General features: G+C 37.8%; 1 protein-coding gene across 1 annotated transcript in view; it reads left to right on the top strand.

Annotated features, from left to right (window-relative positions):
• CDH13 (cadherin 13) overlaps positions 1 to 20554 on the top strand; it is a 518553-nt gene that overhangs the window by 196692 nt on the left and 301307 nt on the right. The window contains exon 4 of the mRNA XM_010579656.1: positions 9950 to 10066. Coding sequence (XP_010577958.1) covers positions 9950 to 10066 — 117 coding nt within the window. The remainder of the gene's footprint in view (positions 1 to 9949; positions 10067 to 20554) is intronic.

The raw sequence follows: 20554 nt of genomic DNA, 5'->3' as shown, positions 1-20554 counted from the left end.
AAGTAGGGAATACAAATATTTCTATGCTACTATGGCTGCAGGTTGTTAGGGCAAAATGCTCAGATCCAAACATATGAATTTTAATGGTATACAGTACTGAACTATTAATGTCACATTTCATGTATTGTAAAGCTGTACTTGACTTCAGTTTCAGCAGTTATAATCCAGGAAAAAAACCCCTTCAAACTATTGTAAACTATAATTCCTGCCATTTTAGGCTCTTTTTCCTGAAGTGTGTGGCAATTAATATTGTTAGCAGCTTGATGATACTGCTCATGAATCATTGATCTGTTCCAGTATAGCAATTAATTTGCTCCTGATTCCTGACAGGTACACTCTTTGAATTTCTTGAATTAGACTTAATTGCCAGCATGTGATTAAGGAGAAATGTGAGAATCCACTGAGATCTTCAACCCTATGTCTGGGTCTCCGTCTTGCATGTTTCACTTTTCTTTTGGAAATGTTCTGCAAAAAAAGCTGAGCTTTGATTTCCCACCCCAAAATGGATATGGCAAAAGCAAAACAATGTTGCTATTTCTAACTAGTGTATTTTACAAGTTCTATAGAAGTTAGATCTAGAAGTAAAATTTGAGTGAATGACTTTTTTTTTTGTCTTGATAGTCATACTTTTTAAAAAGTTGATTTATTGCCACGTGAATTTTTAGATACCTCTCATCTCACTCAGAACTTCACCTGCATATTCTCTTCTTCAGTAATACTATGTGGGTCTTTAAGACTGTCCAGACTAATGAAAGGTTTGGAACTAATGGGGCATTGTCCTGTGAATTTAATTGGGTCACTATGGCGGGAACAAATAACACAGGGCATGTTCAGGTCTTGTATTTTCATCTTTGACAAATGCAGTCAAAGTCCAGTACAAAGTCGAGTACTGCTCAGATAGTAATAAGAAGCTGTTCACAAGACAGTGCAACACTGTCTTTTTATTTGTATCACAGAATAGAATTAAGCTTCTGGTATCAGGCAGTTATTGTCAGTTAATTTGTCTGTATTGAAGAGTAAAAAGACAGCCCAAGTTGTGAAGTGGATTAATACACTATGATTTCAGCTCTTTGGACTCAGTTAATGCCTGTTAATTTGTTCCGAGTAGCTGGACCAAGCAGTGAAGTGGATTAATGCACTAACATTTCAGCTCTTTTGACCAAATTTCAAATCTAGCTTGGTGAATGAGGAGTTTTGCCATAGCCTAGATCTAAGTGGGCATTTTGTCTTCATCACAGACTACCACTTCATTTGTCAGTCTGGCAGCTCCTGTATAGGAAACCACAAGAATGCCAGCGCTGTAGAGCACTGTGCATACGTAGTCAAGTCTAATAGAATATATCGAGATGTTTTTGTTGTGCAGGTCTATGATCTAAATATAATGCATTCCTGCTTTGCAGTCTTATGTAACATATTGTTTTCACTAGGAGTCAAAACAGCTCTGATCTAATGGAAAGGAGGAAGGAAGTGGTACTGGCACATGACTGCGACATTATATTACATGCAAGGGTGTACCAGTTCTCATGAAAAGAGAAGTATTGAAACTTCCTCCCAGTTAACTGTCCTTGATTTACTGCAGCAAGAAACAGACTTCTCAGAGTCTCAATAAAAAGGGTCTTGTTTTTCAGCATGAGGTAACTGGCAACTTTTTTGCAATACCCATGACCACGTCTCCTATATGTAATCTGTGCTGTGCAGAGTATGATTCATCTGGGTGTGCCCAACTGATTGCACATGCACAGCTCAGGTTGCCAAAATGTATAGGGTAGGGTTGTAGGACATACAGTGAGTGTCTGCATTGTGATTTATTTTTTTTTTTTTAACTGAGTTTTGTGAAATCTCGGGCCAAAGGCTGAATTCCTCATTTCTTCCCCCGCCCCCCGGCTCTGTGAATTTTATGGCATGGGAAAATAAGATGTTTTTCTGGACAGTCAGGATGAGTGATATATTGTGAGAGAAGGAATGGATAACATTTAATGTGTGTATCTGTCCAACATGACATGAATTACTTCTCATTTTAAATAAAGATCTGCTTTTATTTGAAGTGAGAAACAATGACCTGGAAGCTTTGGAATCCATGGGTCTGCTGGTAGCTTAACAAGGGCCTTCTCTTTCTGCTCTCCTCCTCCTTGAATTGCTGCTTACACCATGCACACTGAGTTTAAAATGCCACTCTTGTGATTTGACAGAATTTATAGATTCCTTGAATTGGCTTGGGTGGCTGTGCATTGGGAAAAAGGCAGGGGAGGAGAGAACAGGGTCCTGGATGTCTTATGGTGGGATTTCACCAGCTCTAGACAGATCTGTGGCATATACAAGTCTATTTGCTGCAGTACTTCCTGAATGTCATGTTAGCTTCTAACGAGAAAGCCAGGGGTTAAAATATGGCATTGTGAGGAACTGCTGTTACTTTTCTTGTCTTGAATGAGTTGAAGCACCTGTACCAGAAGTGTTCCTAAATCTACTAGGATTTCAGAAATTTTGACACTGGCTGTGCTTTTGGTGGGGGAATGGAATGGGCTATCTGATAAAGATGGGTGAAATAGGGAAGCTTTGGAGTGGTAATGCCAAGACAGATGTTGCTCATAAAAAAGCATAAACATATTAAAAAAAAAAAAAGGTATTTCTGGAAAAAAATGCAAATTTGAGATGACTTCTTTTTGGGTTGAGTTGTAGCATCAGTGTTCAAGAGAAACAAATTCAAAATAAATGTTAAGAAATGAATGTTTTACAAAGAAAAACAGGACTTGCAGAATTACAGTGAGACCTGGAGCAAGAGAAAGTGAGGTGTTACTTGAGAATGCAGGAGGTGCACATGAAGAACAGAAGGATCATGCAGAATTTAGAGAAGAATAGCAAGGCAAATAATAATTGTTTAGAATTAGATGAGGGGTTGTTTTGTTGAGGGAATGAAGATGAAGTTGAGGGATAACAAGGAGTATGTGGCAATAGACCTTTAAAAAATGGTTGGGGAGCAGGACTGAGAAGGTTTTAATTGCAATCACAGCTTGGAGCCTTGTAGGAGGTAGGAAGAAGTGCATTTTATGCATCCATTCAGACATGGGACTGGGACTGCAGCCGCTATATCTATTAAACAGTATACATGACTTTAACTTACAGTATTATTGCTTTAGGGTATCATGAAATTGCTTTTGTGCAGCACTGTTATAATGCAATGAATTCCATAGCACTTGAGCAATCCAGAACATGGATATAAAATGTGTTAGCTTTCTTCCCTATACTTATAGCTGGTTGCCCTGCAGCAAGGCATAGAAAGCTGTTTTTTCCAAGGTAGGACAACTTCTATTTATTTCAAGGGTTTGTTTTACATAAGAAATACATTTCATTATTAGAAATTGTCCTTATATCCCAGAAGTGAAACATGGAACAGCTTGTTCATGGCTGCTTGTGTTATTCCATGTTTGGAGTTGTCAATTGTCTGCTACTGATCCACAGATTTTGTGGCTTTATATAGGTTAGTGCCCCACCAAAAAAGTTTCATCTTTGATTCATTTATCATGCCCTAGAATTGAGATATGTGTTCTGTGTGTTCTTTCTCCTTCTCACTCTGGAGATCAGGATGTTTTCAGTATGTGTGAAGCTTGCTGGGGGTTAAAGGGAAGCTCTCACATTTTGAGTTCCTCCAATAGAAGTGAATAAAGGAGTCCACTCAGTGGACTCAGTAGGAATATTAAGAGTAAGAAGTTAAGGCTTTGTGTCCATGCTGTGCAATGAATTTTCCATGTGGCTTTGGTTAAGTCTCAAAAGGATCAGATCTGTGAAAGTTTTTAATTGTTTCAGAACTCCACTATGTGTCTAGTACTAATTTCAATATCGGTTTGGTATCTAACCCAATGGGAGATGCTTTCATTAAAAGCAAAAAGAAAACCAAAGCCCCAAAAAAATGTTTTCAGGGTAAATTTTTATTATAGGACACTTCTTAAGGCTCATATGCCTTGGCAATTGCATCAGCAAGTGCTTTCCTTATTTATGCTACGTTTACTTAAGGTGCTGAAGGTTTTGGGACATCTTTAACAATTTTGAATTTTTTTTCTGGCATGTTGTAAAAGCAGTCTGGTTTTGTTTGCTTTGCAACCAGTGTAAACACAGTGGAGATGGGGAGAAGGGTATTTTTAATGGTGATAAGTGATGTGTTGTTAGTGTATCCTAGTGAAGACAGAGGCATAAGGTCAGCCGTTGTATTTTTCCTTAAGCCCATATTTGCAATGCTGTTTGACAGATGCAGTCAGTCGGAGCATATTTGGTTGTTTGTGTATAAGGGATACCTCATTATATTTAATGAGCAGTGTGGAACCAATACGAGATTTCCTGAAAGGGGGTGATTCACAAATGGTTCAAAATGAAAACAACAGTCACTAAATGATGATAAGGAAAGTCTGAAATGTTAATTAAAAAAAGAAAAGGCACTTGGTTGTCATCTCTATATTATTCTCAGAACAGGTAACTCCCATGGTTAATGTGTACAAAAGAAAAGTTAATGGCATTTAGTCCATTATTATAGAAAAACTTCCCTGACACGGAATAAGACAGGTGTGAAGATAAACGAAACTTATACTTGAATAGAAACAGGACTTTTCCATCAGAAAAGATACTGCAGAGGTTCAGGGCAATAATGGAAAGTATCATTTCACAAAGCAAAAGTTCATATTTGTCTCCACGATAGTTGACGTTTTGTCACATATGCATTACAAAAACACTTTAGAATAAATTAGCATTAAAGTAGTTATGATTTATACATGACGGAATGACTTGAACAAGAATGAAATTTTTCCTAATATGTTCTTGACTCTTCAAAAGATGAAAGGAACCTCCATCCTATAAAAATACATATAGCACAGCTAGATGAATGGCACAGTAGCAAAGCTGTAGTCTGAGATTACCAAGTATCTATGAAGTTAACATGTATACTGGTTAGGCAGTGTAAGGATCTGCCTCTCTATTTATGTAACAATTATAATAGTAGAAACACCCAGCGTAATTAAATCAAGTTCCACCAGCAGTTTCCATTACCCAGATGTTATATCTGACCATGCTTCAGAAGCCTGGAAGCTTATATGCTCTGATATAACTGATTCCCCTTAGCATGCTAGATTTTAGCTGGGTTTGCTCTTCTGAAGCATACAATGTGATTCTTAGGGTGACATTTACAGGCATTGAGGACAGACTACTTTTGAGCAGATGTTTGTGTGTATGCCATTGACCTTTGCAATTCTTAACTTTATTCATTGAGTTAATTATTTGTTTCAACAGTTGTTCTTTAACTTACAAAGGAAGTTCCAGCACATTTCTTAGGTTTTCATATTATTAACAGCATGAGAAATATTATTCTGCTTCGGCACATGTTTTAGAAATCATTAACTATTAATACTGCTGGTAATAACAATATTCTGATGATAGAAATAACACACATAAAGCAACTACTTGTGAAATTTCAGCTGAGAATTTTATAAAGATTATTTCTTCTTAAGTTGGTCTGCATGCAGTTTTAGTTTTTCAGTCTTATCTAGTCATGTTATTTTGTAGGAAGACTGATATACCACTGAATACCACATCCCATTTGCTACTTCAGAGGAATTTTGCTTGCAACAAGCATCCAATTAATTTTATTTTTTTTGTGTTTGGGACTGACCTCATTTTATACCATCAAGCTCAGTATATAAAAACAAATAAATGGCAAGACACTCAACCACTTTCTGGTTACCATAGTGGATTGCAGATTGCCACTCCAGTGATGTTTCCAACCCTTATTGTGACAAATCAATATCAGTATTCAGCCACCTTATTCCCATGACAAGTTCTAATGAAATTTTCTTTGCCAAGAGTAATGGTGCCTGCTACTGGATAGTGACTAGGCCATTCATTCAAATGTTCAAGTACTGCAATGCTCCCAAGAACCCCTGGTAAAAAGAAAGAAAAACAAAACAGAGTGGAGAGTTCTCAAGGGATCTAGGGAAATTGCAATTTGCGTAGCATCATAGTTTGGGCAGGCTGGTATCTTTCAATAAAAGCCTAACCTAAATGCTGGAAAAATGAGGAGGCTGTGTTTGTTGCTTGCTTAATGTGAATAGGGAATCAAGCTTTGTTGCCAGTGAATCAGCATATTGGGCGCTGAACTATTGCTGTACCAATTCCATGTCTAGAAAGGGAATTTAATGAAGTAAAAAATAGGGTGTAAAAGCTGGTTATGAATGGTGGACATTGAAATGATAGGTGGATTCTGATAATGTAATCCACTGAAAACCAGCAGCTGAAAGATAGTGATCACAAATGTGATATTGCAGTTAAATAGTAAAAATAAAGAACCTGGTGGGATTTCTGTCCTACCATCTTGGTTTAAAACAAACAAATGCCAGAACCACTCAGAAAACCAGAATTTTTATTTTTGGTGCACTTTTCATAGGAAGACATATATTTATTATAATACATATATGTTTAAAATTTTGCTTGTGGATGGATATTTCTGGACATACACCTTAGGTTTCTTTTTGTTGTACAAAGCAGCAGGTGTGGGAGAAGCAGATGGTAATCATAGCCGTTGGCTTTCTGGATGCTGGTTGAACACCACACATCTGGAAAATGCCATTCTAAGCTCTCCAGACTTCTGGCACATAAATACTTGTCTGGAGTCATGGCTGCTACAAAGACATGGTAGGTACTGTACTCTTTGATCAGCTGGTTCCAGCAACGATGACGGAAAACTCCTTTGTGGGCTTCACTTATGTCAAGGGGCAAAAGAAGGCTCCTGTTATAATGTTAGCCTGACATTACAAGAAAATTTGGACTAAAAGTACCAACTCTATCTGGAGTGATTTCATATCCCTTGTGAATTGCTTCTTCAAGAAATTAAATAGGTGAATTCAGTAAAAATTATTATATATGCAGTATATCCACCCATGAATGAGAATCTTTTCAGTGTTTTAACTGTTGAATCAGGTGCTAAGTGCACATACAATTTCAGATTCCTTGGTTTCTGTCTTATATACTGGTTGAAGATCAAACTGTCAGTTGCGGCTGCTTGGCATTAAGCAAGATGTTCTTTCTTTTTCCCTGTTCTTTACAAATGGGGAAATCATTATGATAACCACAAACAGCAATGAATTATTAAATGTGTTGGTGAAGTACTCTTGACCTTTTCTTCCCTTCTGTTTACCTGCATTCCATAGTGATGCTTTTGGCTACTCATTTAATCAGTCATGTTGCTGTTAGACACCAGGGGATGATGAGAAAGAGAGAAATAATCATGAAGAAATCACTATTTAAAAACCAACACTGAGATTTGAAGAACAAACAGTGTGAAGCATACTCAGAGAAGTGCTTACATTTGACCAATCTGCAGAAGCTTTCTTCTCCATGCAGCAGACTAATTGTGCTTAGAAACAAACCAATAATACTATTTCTTCCTTTTTTTGTTCCAAAGTCCTGCTTGGAAGTCTGGACTTGAAGGCCTTAAGTCTTACCGCCCTCCTGCTTTCCTTTAGAATTTCATTGTTTTGTATTAATGACTGCAGCGTTGACTCATTGAATATAATTTGGCTGGTTCTTCCATGTGTGGACCTTCTGGGAAAGTGTAAGGATAACCTGTCATGAGAAAGTGATGCGTTAATTGCTTATGGATCTATGAGTACCAAAATTGGGAGAACTAGATATTGAACAATCTGAAAATTTCTTCTACTTCTCAAACTAGCATAGAAAGAAATATGAAACATTCAAGGTTGGATGGGGCTCTGAGCAACCTGATCTAGTTGTCTGTGCTCATTGCAGGGGGGTTGGACTAGATGACCTTTAAAGGTCCCTTCCAACCCAAACCATTCAATGATTCTGTGATACAAAGAGATGTAAATCTGAATAAATGTCTTGCTCATTCCCAGAGAGCATGCATCTGGGAGTACTTCCTTATGTTTTCATGAGCTGAAGGGCAACCATGAAGATAGGAGTTAGCCCAAGTGAAAACTGTGATCAGTTGAGCACTGCTGCTGCTGAGCTAAAGAACTGATATTTCCTTTTAGACGTACTGGTAGTCACTTTTACTCTCCTTAGAAATGTCACAGACACATGCCAGCCAAACTGTCTGCTGTGTTTACAGTGTAAGTGATTTTGAAAGCTTACTGCTCTGTGCATTTGCCTTTGGACAGAATTCAGCTCTTTCCTTTTTATTTGACACTTCAGATGTTTTTGTCTTGAACTTTCTCATGAATTTTTATTAAGGAAAATTCTTTTGGGAGAGGAATTGAAAGACAAAAATAGGGACCCAAGTGGCCTGCAGACTGAAAGATTAGAGAGAAGTGGCAAAGCCTTTGGGAGAGATGGGAACGCTGTATCAGGGTGAGCCTCAAAAAGTTAAGAAAATTGGCAAAATTGTGAGAAGGGATTCTCTGCGTGGTTCCCGCTGCTCTTTGACTTTATCGTGACTAAAGCTAACTGTTGAAGACTTGAGTTTCCCTTGCTGCTGTTTGTTGTCAAATTTGAAAAGTGATGCTAAAGTTAGCAGAGGTGGAGCAGTGTTTTGGTGATGATAAACTCATTAGATGGGAGGCACCTCTACAGATGGCAGCAAGAGCAGCCTGTGGAGTTCTTGACTGATGGATAACCAGATTGTGCCACCAAGAAAACTCCTTATATAATAAAGCAGCAGCTATTAAAACAACAACATGGATTCCAGAACTGAGAAACTTAGGGTTTTGGAGTTTCTGCATTAAGAGAGCAGAGAAAAGTGTCATCTGTAGGATGTAACTACCTTATTGGAATTAGACTTTTATTTTCAACCTATGATTTCTGTTGTAAAACTGTCACAACAACTTGAATGAATAGTAGTGATCTAAATCTTTCTCGGTTTCACAGTTCCCAACACAGTACAAATTTGTGCGTTGTTTTGGTTTGGGTTTTTTTGGTTTATTTTGTTTTCAAAAAGGGGCCTCGATCAAGGTGGAGCTTTGGGAGGTGGGGAGAGGCTGTTTTTGACCTTGGTAGTAACTGTGCTTGGAGAAGAGAGTTGCAGAGACCATAGGAGGAAGCAAAAGGGAGAGGGTGGTCTCTGGGAAACTGCAGCTCATGCAGAGAGAGCACAGAGGATCAGAGAGCAGATGGGGAAGGAAGGCAAAGGTGTGACAGAGTTTTCTAGGGGCCAGAGGCCACTGTGAAGAGTTTGCTGTAGCTCATAAAGTGCTGAGTTGTCTGAAGCTCAGCTAGAACTAAATACTCCAGAATATGCAGCAGGAAAAGTAAGGCTGGTGTATTAAACCATTTCTACTTTTGTTCTTTCTGATATAGTAGCATGAAGTTTTCTCTAAGAAAACAACCCCAAAAACAACACCACAACAAACCCAAACAAACAACCTAAAACACCCAATAAAAAAAAAAAAAACAACCTACTAGCTGATGTTGTAAGTTACACCTGGGTTTTGGTGTCTATTTTTAAGTTACAAGCTTTTGGTGTTTATTAAGAGTTCATTAGCTGGGGACAGTCTCAGCAAATTCGTCTGTAATTTCTGTCTCATTAAAAAGTCTGCACTGAGAAGCGACCTAATATAAATGCAATTTGAGAGGTGAAAATTGTGAAAATTCTGTAAGACATTTAAAGGGTGGCTTTTTACAGGTCTCATGCAAGTATTTGAGGTAAGCCAGACCTTGTTTAAGATTTATGATTTAAGCAGTCATCAGGTTAGGATGGTAGACATACTTGCTTAGGTTTAAAATCAGTCTACAGGAACACAAAATGAATATGGCCTGTCTACTGTCACTTGTAGTAAGTCCAGTAACCTGACAGATTTAAATAAATAGTTTGATATGTTATCACTAATTTCTGGAAAACATATAATACAAAAATTAGATTCTGGTAGTTCATGTTAATTTTGTCTAAAGATGCAGGGAATGGAAATAACAACTGAATGTTGTTTTGAGAATCTTTGTAATTGGTCTTTTTCTTTTTTAGGAAATCTTAAAGATAGAAGGCAACCTTGGAATTCCAAGACAAAAAAGGGCTATTTTGGCAACTCCAATATTAATTCCTGAAAATCAAAGACCACCGTTCCCCAGATCTGTTGGCAAAGTAAGTCAAGAAAGAACTGTATTAGATTTTGATATTAAATAATTGATCTATTTCTCTTAAAATTTTGTAATACCTGTCATGTTGGTAGTAATATCTCAGAAAAAATTAAGAAACATAAAACTGAATAGATAAGATTGTTTTTCTGTCTATAGTATGTAGACAGATGAAAATGGCTTTGTATTCATGGCAGACTTTAACAGCATACATTCTGGTAAAAAGCATTAATCGGCAACGTATGTTTTCATCTATCTGCTACCTTCAGTAGAGGTTGCTGCCTACGTGTGTATCTGTGTGTTAGACTAGGGCTGAAATCTAGGCCAGGAATGTGATGATGAATATCCTCCTACATAGTGTGGCTTATATTGTTTCTATTCTCAAGACCTAGAAGGAATTCATAAGGTATTACATGTAAAAATGTCTTTTGTTCATTCCTTAATTAATTTCTTGTGTCCAAAGACGAATTAAGTCCTTGCAGATGTTTTCAGTTTTATTTTTTTGTTATTTGCAAAGGTCTGACAAAGAAGTGGAAAGTTTTTCTTGTGTCTGCAGGCAACCAGATAGACAAGAGTTCTAAGAGCCACTTTTCCAGAACTTCAGATATACAGCTTGTATATACAAAATCATTAAAACTAAAATATCAATAATCGTTCAAATGACCTTTTAGGCATCAGAAGTTGTAAATACATGAATATATTTTGCATGTTGGCAGTTTTGAAACAGGGACTCCTATGCATTTCTCTGACTTTAGTAGGTGTGTTAATGGCGTGATGGCCTACCCAGCTGCGGAGACTATTCCTAATTCCCACAGATATGATCGCTGGACCTAAATGCGCAGCCCGAGGGCAGAATTTTACTCTACAATTGATGTGTCATTTAGCCAGCTGGCACCTAATCGGTTACTTTAATAATTAGGAAAGTTTGTTTTCCTATCAGTAAAAAGAATAATCTATGAAGATTTAATTTTCTCCCCTTTCCCTATCAATAATTTGTACTGATCTTATAAAGTTATGTAAGTTTTTCTATCTTTCTGAAATATTTTTTAATGTGTCCTAAACTTTCTAAAGACATTTCTGATTTTTCCTTCACATTTCAGTGTCTGAGAATTAACGATCAATAACTGAAGTAAATATTGTTGGTTAATATGTTAGTGATAGTTAATTTTTAAGACTTCTGTTGTGCCATTTTTAAAGCAGTCAGAGAATTAAAAAGGTTATTTATATGCAGATCTATAGCCTTTCTTTTTTTTGTTATTGATTTATTTCTCCCTGCCCCATTCCACCCCTACTGCTTGTGAACACTGAATTTTTGGATCTGAGGTAGTCTGAGTTGCACTCTAGAAGTGCTTTCATTAAGAATTTTTATTGGAAGTTTAGAATGCCAGTCCTGGTAACTGAGGCTCCTTAAGCAGAGTGAGGTGAATTGGGTCCTATTTGTACATTTTCCTAGCATTTTGTCATCTTGATTTGTTATTGTTCCTGAAATGCTAGTCAGGGATCACAAGTGCATTAGATGATGTACAAACACAGGAGTGCGAAAACATCCGGTGATCTGTTTTTCAAAGGCTCTAAGATACCTATCTTTAACTAATGTTTAAATTATAGGAACGGCAAATGATCAGCATCTTGAAATACTTTGAGCTGTCATCAGTTTTAGAAGTCTTTAAATATAATCTTTTTTCAGTATATTTCTAATTTAGGTATCTAGACATGAGTGTTTTGGCTATAGTGTATTGCAAGTAGTAACGTAGAGTGTGTATGTGTCAAGTGAGACAAAAATTTTAGAGGCATTTAAAATAATGGAATGAAATATTCTAGGTCAACTGCAGTAATTTGCAACTGAATGCTTAACAAAGCATAAATAAAAAGGTTTGAAGCCTTAGACATACTGACGGTATGGAAGAGAGTCTATTGTTCCCTAACTAAAAAAAATCAGTAGGAGTCAATGCTGAAAATAAAAGCAGTTCTTTTAAGGTCTTTTTGACATGTCACAGATCTTCATAAGATAGTCCATGAAGTCTTCAGAAATAGAATAGTCTGTACTAATCTAGAGAGCCTTAGACACCCAATTCATGTACTTGTTTCAGATCCTGCACAAACTGTAGTTGTTGTTGATCATCTGTCTCATTTAACTTTAGATGTTTATTGTGAGCTGTATGTAGCTTCATAATTTTGCAAAATTTTATTTAGTTGCCCACTTCTGTGAGGCACAAGAAACACATTTATTTTCTTTTCCACAATATTTTGGGGCTTATCTTCAGAAGCCTCAAGAGGACACTGCATGGACTGATGAGTTACAACTTCTAATGTGGATGAATTTCTCTTGAACTTAAATTTTGCCATCTCTGGTCTGTTGTAATCATTGTGAAGGGACATTGCAGATGTACTTAGCTGGTTATTTAGTGGTTTCTAAAGTGTTTTGGGGAAGAGAGAAAACATACAGAGAATGGATAATTTGCATGTTATAATAGAATCTTAAAAATGAGACAGAAGAAGAAAGGAAAGCAGATTCTGGATCAAACTTCTGTCATGTAACTGCCGGCAGTCAGGGCTGAGGACTCGTGTAGGTTTGCTGTGATGGGAACAGCAGAGTTTCTCATGCTGTGGAGGCTTGCAAGGACTCGCCCTGTCTGCCCAACACTGTGAGCGGTGTCCTTCTGAGCTCCTCTGTAATGGGCATTCCCAGTAAAATCTCTGTGAGATTGAACTGCGGGGCAGTTTAGATTTTATTCAGACATAGCAATAAAATAAATTAGGAACAAGGATTTCCAATACAATAATGTGTGTGTGTGAATAACCACACGTTTTCCAGTGTGAAAAATAATTCCAACTTTTGTTTTGCTTTCATCTTTGTTACTGCAATGTTACATTTTCTGCTCATCAGGAATGTGAAGCTTCCCTGACTGAGTGAAATACAGGATAGCGATAACTTCAGACATGACTAGTTCTGTTTGATACCTTCATGTGGTCTGGTTTGGATGTCCACATAAAAGTTAGGTTTCCAGTTGCACCTTGAGTGTGTTATTTTCCCTTTCTTTCACCTGCTCTAGCAAATTACTGGTGTAGTTTATTCATCTGTCCTGACTGCCTCTTGCTTTCCAGCCCGTTCTATGTTGCCTGGAAATGGACAAGGTTGTTTAGAAGTGATTGCAGCAGCCACCAACAGTTGAACTGTTTATTAGTGCTTAGCTGGGAGCAGGGCAGATGTGCAAAAATAGGAGAGCAGAGGAGAACAATTACTTAGGTTTTATTTCACAATTAGGAAACAATAGCATAAACAAAAAAACCGTGGGGATTTTAGGGGACTTCATTCATTAAAGTTTGGTAATACAAATCAGGAAGGAGAAATTGCACTGGACAAGTGAAAAAATGGTTTGTTTTAATTAATTACAAAAATTCAAATTAGTATTTAGCCTAACAAGGAAATACATGTGTAGAGGCTGTTCTCTGTGCTTTTACTGGCTTTCCAGCATGCCCACTTAGGAATTAGGTTATTGCCTTGCCATTTGCACACCCTTCATTAGGGTATCTCTTAATTAAATAACTATCATAGATGTGCTGTGCTTGTAGGTAGAGGAATCTCACCTTATAGCAGAATTTAAGCTTTTGCATATTATCCTTCATTCCTGAGGGAAAATATTGAGATTAAAATATTTTAATACAATCTTGGTAATATGGGCCTTTGTGACCAGATGGCCCAGGCTACAACTGTTGACTGTTATTGATGTGTTTTGTTTAGCTCTTGCTGATATAGCACAGGGATATGATATTCAATTTTTAGTCTCTCTCCATATGTTACTTTTCTGGTTTATTTGTCCACATCAAGTCAAATGAAGTACAAAACAGTGGGATGCAGGATTATCTTGTAATTATGGTGATAGGTTATTCACCACTACACTATGGAAACATTTGCTAAGACTAATTTAAGAGTGGTGGTTCTATGCACCTATTTGATGACAATCTCCAGACACACCTTAACTGTGGTGAACAACTGCATGATGGTACTTTTTGAAGTTTAATCCTTACAGTGATGCAGACCTCAAAGTGCAGGAAGGAAATTGTAGAGATGGCCAACAAGTTCCAGCTCTTCTTCCAGGCATTAGGAGAGAAGGACATCTGCAAAATTAGAGTATTTTAATATTGGCTGTGAAAGGTTTTGATACAGATTTTATTGATGGACATATGATGAATCCATGATTCTAGTATTTAATTTAAAAGAATTGTCCTTTGTAAGAATGAATATTTTAATTGTTGACACATAAGATCTGGCCTGGTAAAAATTGGCAGGACTTTTTATGCTCAGTGAAGGCCAGAAGACAGAGAGGTACACAGGAGACTTTGTAGGAAGCTACTGAATGAGGAAAAAGCAAAACTTTATTTTTTGCTGGTAAGAGAATTTTTTCTTTGTTACTTGGCTGTTTTGTCCTGTTGGAAGGAGGGGGTGTTTGTTCAGATATTTTGCATCAGATACTGTATATATACTCCCTGCCTCTGATCTGGGCTGATGGACAGTTAGCTGCCAAATGACAATTAGATGGCAGGACTGACCTAAACAAAAGCTCAGGAGTAAAAGTGGTGCAGGCTAGCAAACAGGGTAGAAATCTTTAAGGAGGAGGTGGATTTTTTCCTCCTCTGAGCTGTGAATTTAAGGCAAAGAGAAAACACAGCTTGTCTGTTAATGCAGCAATAGAAAAAAACCTGAAGAGGGGAAGAAACTGAAGATAACTGGATGGAAAAGCTGCTGGAAGCTTATTATTTTTGAGTGGCTATCTGATTGAGGCTATTTATATATGATAAATTATATGCTTCACAGAAGAGAAGCATTAAGTACTAAAGATGCAGCTGGAAAAAAATGCCAAACTTCAGGCAAAATTTTGAAAAGGTGACAGAAGTGTCAAGAGAAATGATTGTGATCCACCAACCTGTGAAGAGAACCTAGAGAGAAGGATTGTACATTAGAGGAGGATATGTGAAAGACAACAGAGGAACAAGAACAACAGTGAAATAAAAGCTGAATTAAGAAGTGCCTTTGTTCTACTGGAAAATTAGGCAGAAGATGAGGGGGTGGGAAGAGAGAGTCTAAAGAGAAGTGGAGGAGGAAAAGGACCTAGCTAGGATGGGTGTCCAAGTGTGGAAGATAATGGTGTGCGCTAACAGAGAACAGAATGATGCGCAGAACAGAGGAGCTATACCTAAAAGCCTTTCCAACACCATGAGAGAGATCTGTGTGACTCCTTACTAACTTCTCAGCTGGTAAAGGTCTGAATCTTCATGTCAGTTACTGAAAATGATGCAGAAGCAAGAGAATGTGTTTCTTATTATGAAACTAGAAGTGGGTCTGAGGTCTACAGGAAAAATCCACTGGATTTTTTAAAATTATTTTTTAATGTCCATTTGGTTGTTTTCAAATTATCACCACATTGAATGTAACAATCATGCTGTTCCAAAGAGCATGCTCAGAAAAAAGGAGGTGGTCATCAGCAAGAATCCTGACTTGTCCAGAGGGCAAGAATATTTCAGTGACAGCTGAAAAAGTGGTGTCATCAGGGAGGTGTTGGAATGATTGGCTCCTGGGAAGCATTGCAGGGTGAGGACCTTTTTCAGAGAGTAGGTGGAATTACTCAGGTACAAGGAATTCTGGTTTCTTGCATCAAAATCTGATGGCATATAAGGACAGCACTCTGCTGAAGTATGTGTCTATCATTCTATGCCGGAAAAGACACATCCACAGATGAGGATATGTAAACAAGCAGCAAACAAAGTGTGGTAGAAAGATGTACAGAAAAGGGTTGTGGGGGGGAAGGAGTCTTATTGATTAATAGCACTTGGGCAATAAAGGCAGTCTTAATAAATAAAGCTCTTTCTAATCCAGCAAGAAAAAAGATTGGGATTAGAGAAAAATCAAGTTATGGTACTAGTACAGTAAGATTGGGCAGAAATATATATGAGCTCCATTTGTTCAGCCTAGCACAGTAAGTGTTTTCTGTAAATCCAGAGTGAGTGTAATGATTTAAGCGAAAGGAATACACTGGTGTAATAACTAATGGATATAAATTTTGGCGTAAGCTTAGAAGAAAAGTTTCTAGTCCCCAGAGAAGAGGAATTAATTTCCACAGAAGTACTGAGGAGGGAATACAAAGTTTGATAAATATACGATCACAGCTGCATGATACAGCTGCTTCTGATTGTGTAAGAACAGACACCTAGAGGTTTCCTGCTATTCTAGTGTTCTTGAAAATGTGTAATACCCTGCCGAGTTGGACCTGAACGGACTGTTGGAGATGTCAGAGTTTAACATCTGATCAAATTCATGGCTTGCATGAAGGGATGGCACACTTTTGACCTTCATGGAAAAATACCAACCTACTTCAGCAAAGAATGTAATGAAATGAACAGCACTCCATTAAATTAAAGGCCTTTCAATGCAAGTACATGAATTATTAAACTAAAGCATATTAATTTTCATTAAAGGATATGTATTTGATGTCCTAACAAACCATTAAGTGAAAACAGCACTTCACATTTATCTCTTTTTCTGAGAGGTCTCTCCTCAAACTTGCCTTTTGTAAAAAATACTGATAGTCACATAAACAATTCCAACAGGATACATTTGTTCTCTTTAAGCTAACAGAATTTTAATGGAAAGCCTTGTTAAAATACTCCTGTTTACTTAAGATCTTTCAGAAGAATCATACTTGAGCAGCAGATGCCTTGGAAAACTGGAAAATAAAAAGAATTTACCATTTTTTCAGTGTTTGGTGTCGTTAGTAAGAATAAAAGAATTTTTAAACATTTGACGAATACTTTCTAATCTAGTTACTATGGTTACAAGTTTGTTGGAGATAAAGTAGTTCTATGGCAACGATGAAATTAAAGTTTCTGCCCAATATTGAAATATCCAGTACCTAATTTCCTGCTTCATAATAAATCATGCTAATGACCTTATGAAGAGCACCAAACAGAAGAGATTTTATGCTCTGAAGCTGTTCAGCAAGATATACTACAGTTTAACTGTCACATTGTTTGTGTTAACTTTGATCTTGGAAGTTGATATCTTAAACTGTGTTGCAGATGAAGGTAGAGGTAAAAAAAGTCTGTCCCTGCCAGTAAATTACTGATGAAAAGTAACTAAGATGAAATAAAACCCTGGCAACTAATTTTTCATTGACACACTAATTGAATTTTAGACTCAAGTTTAAGGAAAACTTTTGGATTATTTTTAGATCCAAAAGCTATTTCATCTAACGATGCCTGATGTTAGATGCCCTTCCATAATTTTTTTTTCTTAAATGGTTAATATAGTCATCTTTGCAAAAACAAACGCAAAGAATCTCCCCAAAACTCCAGGCCTGTTCCAGCTTCCTTGACCCAAATAAACCCCCAGGCTCATGTTTTAAGAATCATGTGGAGTGTGATTCTGTACCTGGTCTTACTGAACATACTATGAATGGAGACTGCCATCAACAGCAGCAGCCAGAAAGCCCCTTCTAGTGATGCAGAATAATAGTGATTAAATTGCCATTCCGTAACTTGGTTCTCTGTGGTTTTCATGAAACCATACTGATTTTTTGTTAACTTTCATCTTTACAATCTTCCAAGATGATTCTATATCCTGAATTGACTAATGGAAAGTTTTTTATTATCCACTGTGGCTTTTCTCTGTCTTGGTTTAATTCAGTTGTTTGAAATAACCACTCAATCCTGCCAGCTTGAAAAACCTGTTTTCTTATTGAATATATATTTTTGAGCAAAACCTTGATCTTTGCATTCTTAGCAGGTCCAAATTTTAACCCTAGCAAGATGTAGGGTCTAATTCTGCAATCTCAGATTGGTAAAACAGGATATTTGGATCCAGGATTTCTGTTTGCTTGGTACCTTTGATTTGTAAAATTTCTTCCTACAAATCTACTTACAGTAACACTTTATTTTAAGTAGGATGACAAATGCAACAGAATTATTCAGCATTACTAAGCAGTGTACTGTGTTAATATGTTACTAGTAAGAAGATGAGATCTGCAGAATACAGAAGTCAGTGGAGAGAAGAGGACCGTAGAGCTTCCTTTAAATCAATTAAGATATTTATTTGATAGTTATGAATTGATTCATACTGCTTTGAATATGATCTGTTTGTTATCTGAATACTATACCTTCTCCACCCAAGCACTTTCCTGGTTCATTCCAAATTATTCATTTGGTTTCCTATTATGCAAAGTCAGTTGTTAGCAAGTGTGTAGTGTAATATAAAGCAATACCCAAATGAATGACACTTTAGGAAGAAAAATAACTTATCCCTGCCAATTTACCAAATAAATACTGTCATACTGTCAACCTTGGTACTTCCATTACTGAAAGACTTTATTAAAGGCATTTTGCAGACTGGACTGGTGACAAATTTGATATTAGTAGCTCTGGCTTGTTAAAGTGGTATTAAGAAAAGATGGTTGGCAGAGTATTTCCAGAAGGAAAAATGGTATGTGTATATATGGCTCATCTGTAAGGTGGAGTAAATAGCTGTCACTCAGGGAACAGTAATTTTCTTTCTTCTGACTAACTGCTGGATGTCTTCAATGATTATGAACTAATTTTAACCTTCTTGTGTTTTGCTCTTGGTTTTTATCATACATGGATGATTCTTCTTTTGAAATTTTTTCTCTTGCATTTTAGAGCGATGTATAGTAGCAGATCAATAAGGTAGGTGAGGGAGTATGATATTAATATCTCTAATGGCAGCTATGTTTTAATGCAATAAAAATTTTTCCTTGTCCTTTCCAAAACATCTGTTGCTCTTTCCCAGCTACCCTTTAAAAGAAACTTTCTTTTTTTAACATTTCTGGTTAATCACCTTTACCACGTAGTTTGCAACCCTGTTTGTCAAATTCAGAAGTGGATTAAGTCATTTGTAGCCTACAGGGCAGAATCACATAATGGTTGAGGTTGGCAGGGATTTTTGGGTGTCATCTTGTCCAAGCCCACTGTTCAAGCAGGGCCACCTAGAGCCAGTTGCCCAGGACTGTGTCCAGATGGCTTTTCAGTATCTCCAAGGTGGGAGACTCCACAACCTCTCTGGGCAACCTGTTCCAGTGCTTAGTCACAGTCACACTAAAAAAGGATTTCCTGATATTCAGACGGAACCTTTGGTATTTCAGTTTGTGTCCGTTGCCTCTTGTCCCATCACTGGGCACCACTGAAAACAGCCTGATTCAGTGAGCTTTGCTCCCTTCCTTTGGGTATTTATATGCATTCATGAGATCCACCCTGAGTGTGGCTCCAGGCTAAACAATCCCAACTCTCTTAGCCTTTCTTCATAGAAGAGATGCTCCAGTCCCTTAAGCATCTCGTGGTCCTTCATTGGTCTACCAAATGTCCATGCCTCTCTTGCACTGAAGAGCCCAGAACTGGACACAGTACTCCAGGTGTGGCCTCACCAGAGCTGAGTAGAGGGAAAAGATTGTCTCCCTTGACCTGCTGGCAATACTTTGCCTAATGCAGCCCAGGATACCCATTAGCTGCCTTTGCAGCAAGGACACATTGCTGGCTCATATTCAACTTGGTGTCCACCAGGACCCCCTGGTCCTTTTCTTCAAAGGACCTTTCCAGCTGGGTGGCCTCCAGCATATATTGGTGCAGGGGGTTGTTCCTCCCCAGGTGCAGGACTTTGTAGTTCCCCTTGGTGAACTTCATGAGGTTCCACGGAGCCCATTTCTCCAGCCTGTTGAGGTCTCTCTGGCAGTATGATCCTCTGATGTATCAGCCACTCCTCCCAGTTTTGTGTCATCAGTAAACTTGCTGGAAGTACACTCTGCCTCATCATCCAGATCATTAATGATGATGTTAAACAAGAGTGGACCTAGTATTGGCCCATGGGGTACAATGATAGTTACTGGCCTCCTACTAGATTTTGTGCCACTGATCACCAACCTTTGGGTCCAACTGTTCAGCCAGTTTTCAATCCACTTCACTGTCTGTTCATCCAGTCCATACATCAAGAGCTTCCCTATGAGGGTCTTATGGGACACAGCGTCAAAGGCCTTACTGAAGTCCAGGTAGACAGTATCCACTGCTTTCTTCTCATCTACCAGACGAGTCATTTAATCGTGGAAGTTTATCAAGTTGGTCAAGTATGACTTTGGTGAATCCATGCTGACTACTCCTGATGATTTTCTTGTCATTAATGTGCCTGAAACTGGTTTCCAAGATTAGCTGCTCCATAATCTTCCCAGGGATTGAGGTGAGGCTGTCTGGCCTGTAGTTCCCTGGGTCCTCCTCCTTGCCCTTCTTGAAGATATTAGTGACATTTGCTTTCCTCCACTCTTTGGACACTTCTCCTGTTTGCCATGATCCACCAAAGATTATCAAATGTGGCCTTGCAGTGACATCTACCAGCTCCCGCAACACTTGTGGGTGCACCCCATCAGGGCCCATGGACTTATGTATGTCCAGTTTACTTAAGTATTCCTTGACCTGATTCTCTTCCACTAAGGGTACATCTTCC

This window comes from Haliaeetus leucocephalus, unplaced genomic scaffold (assembly GCF_000737465.1).
Source record: "Haliaeetus leucocephalus isolate CR32 unplaced genomic scaffold, Haliaeetus_leucocephalus-4.0 Scaffold668, whole genome shotgun sequence".
NCBI lineage: Eukaryota > Metazoa > Chordata > Aves > Accipitriformes > Accipitridae > Haliaeetus > Haliaeetus leucocephalus.
The sequence above is the reverse complement of the archived record's forward strand: the minus strand, read 5'-3'. Positions and strand labels throughout refer to the sequence as shown.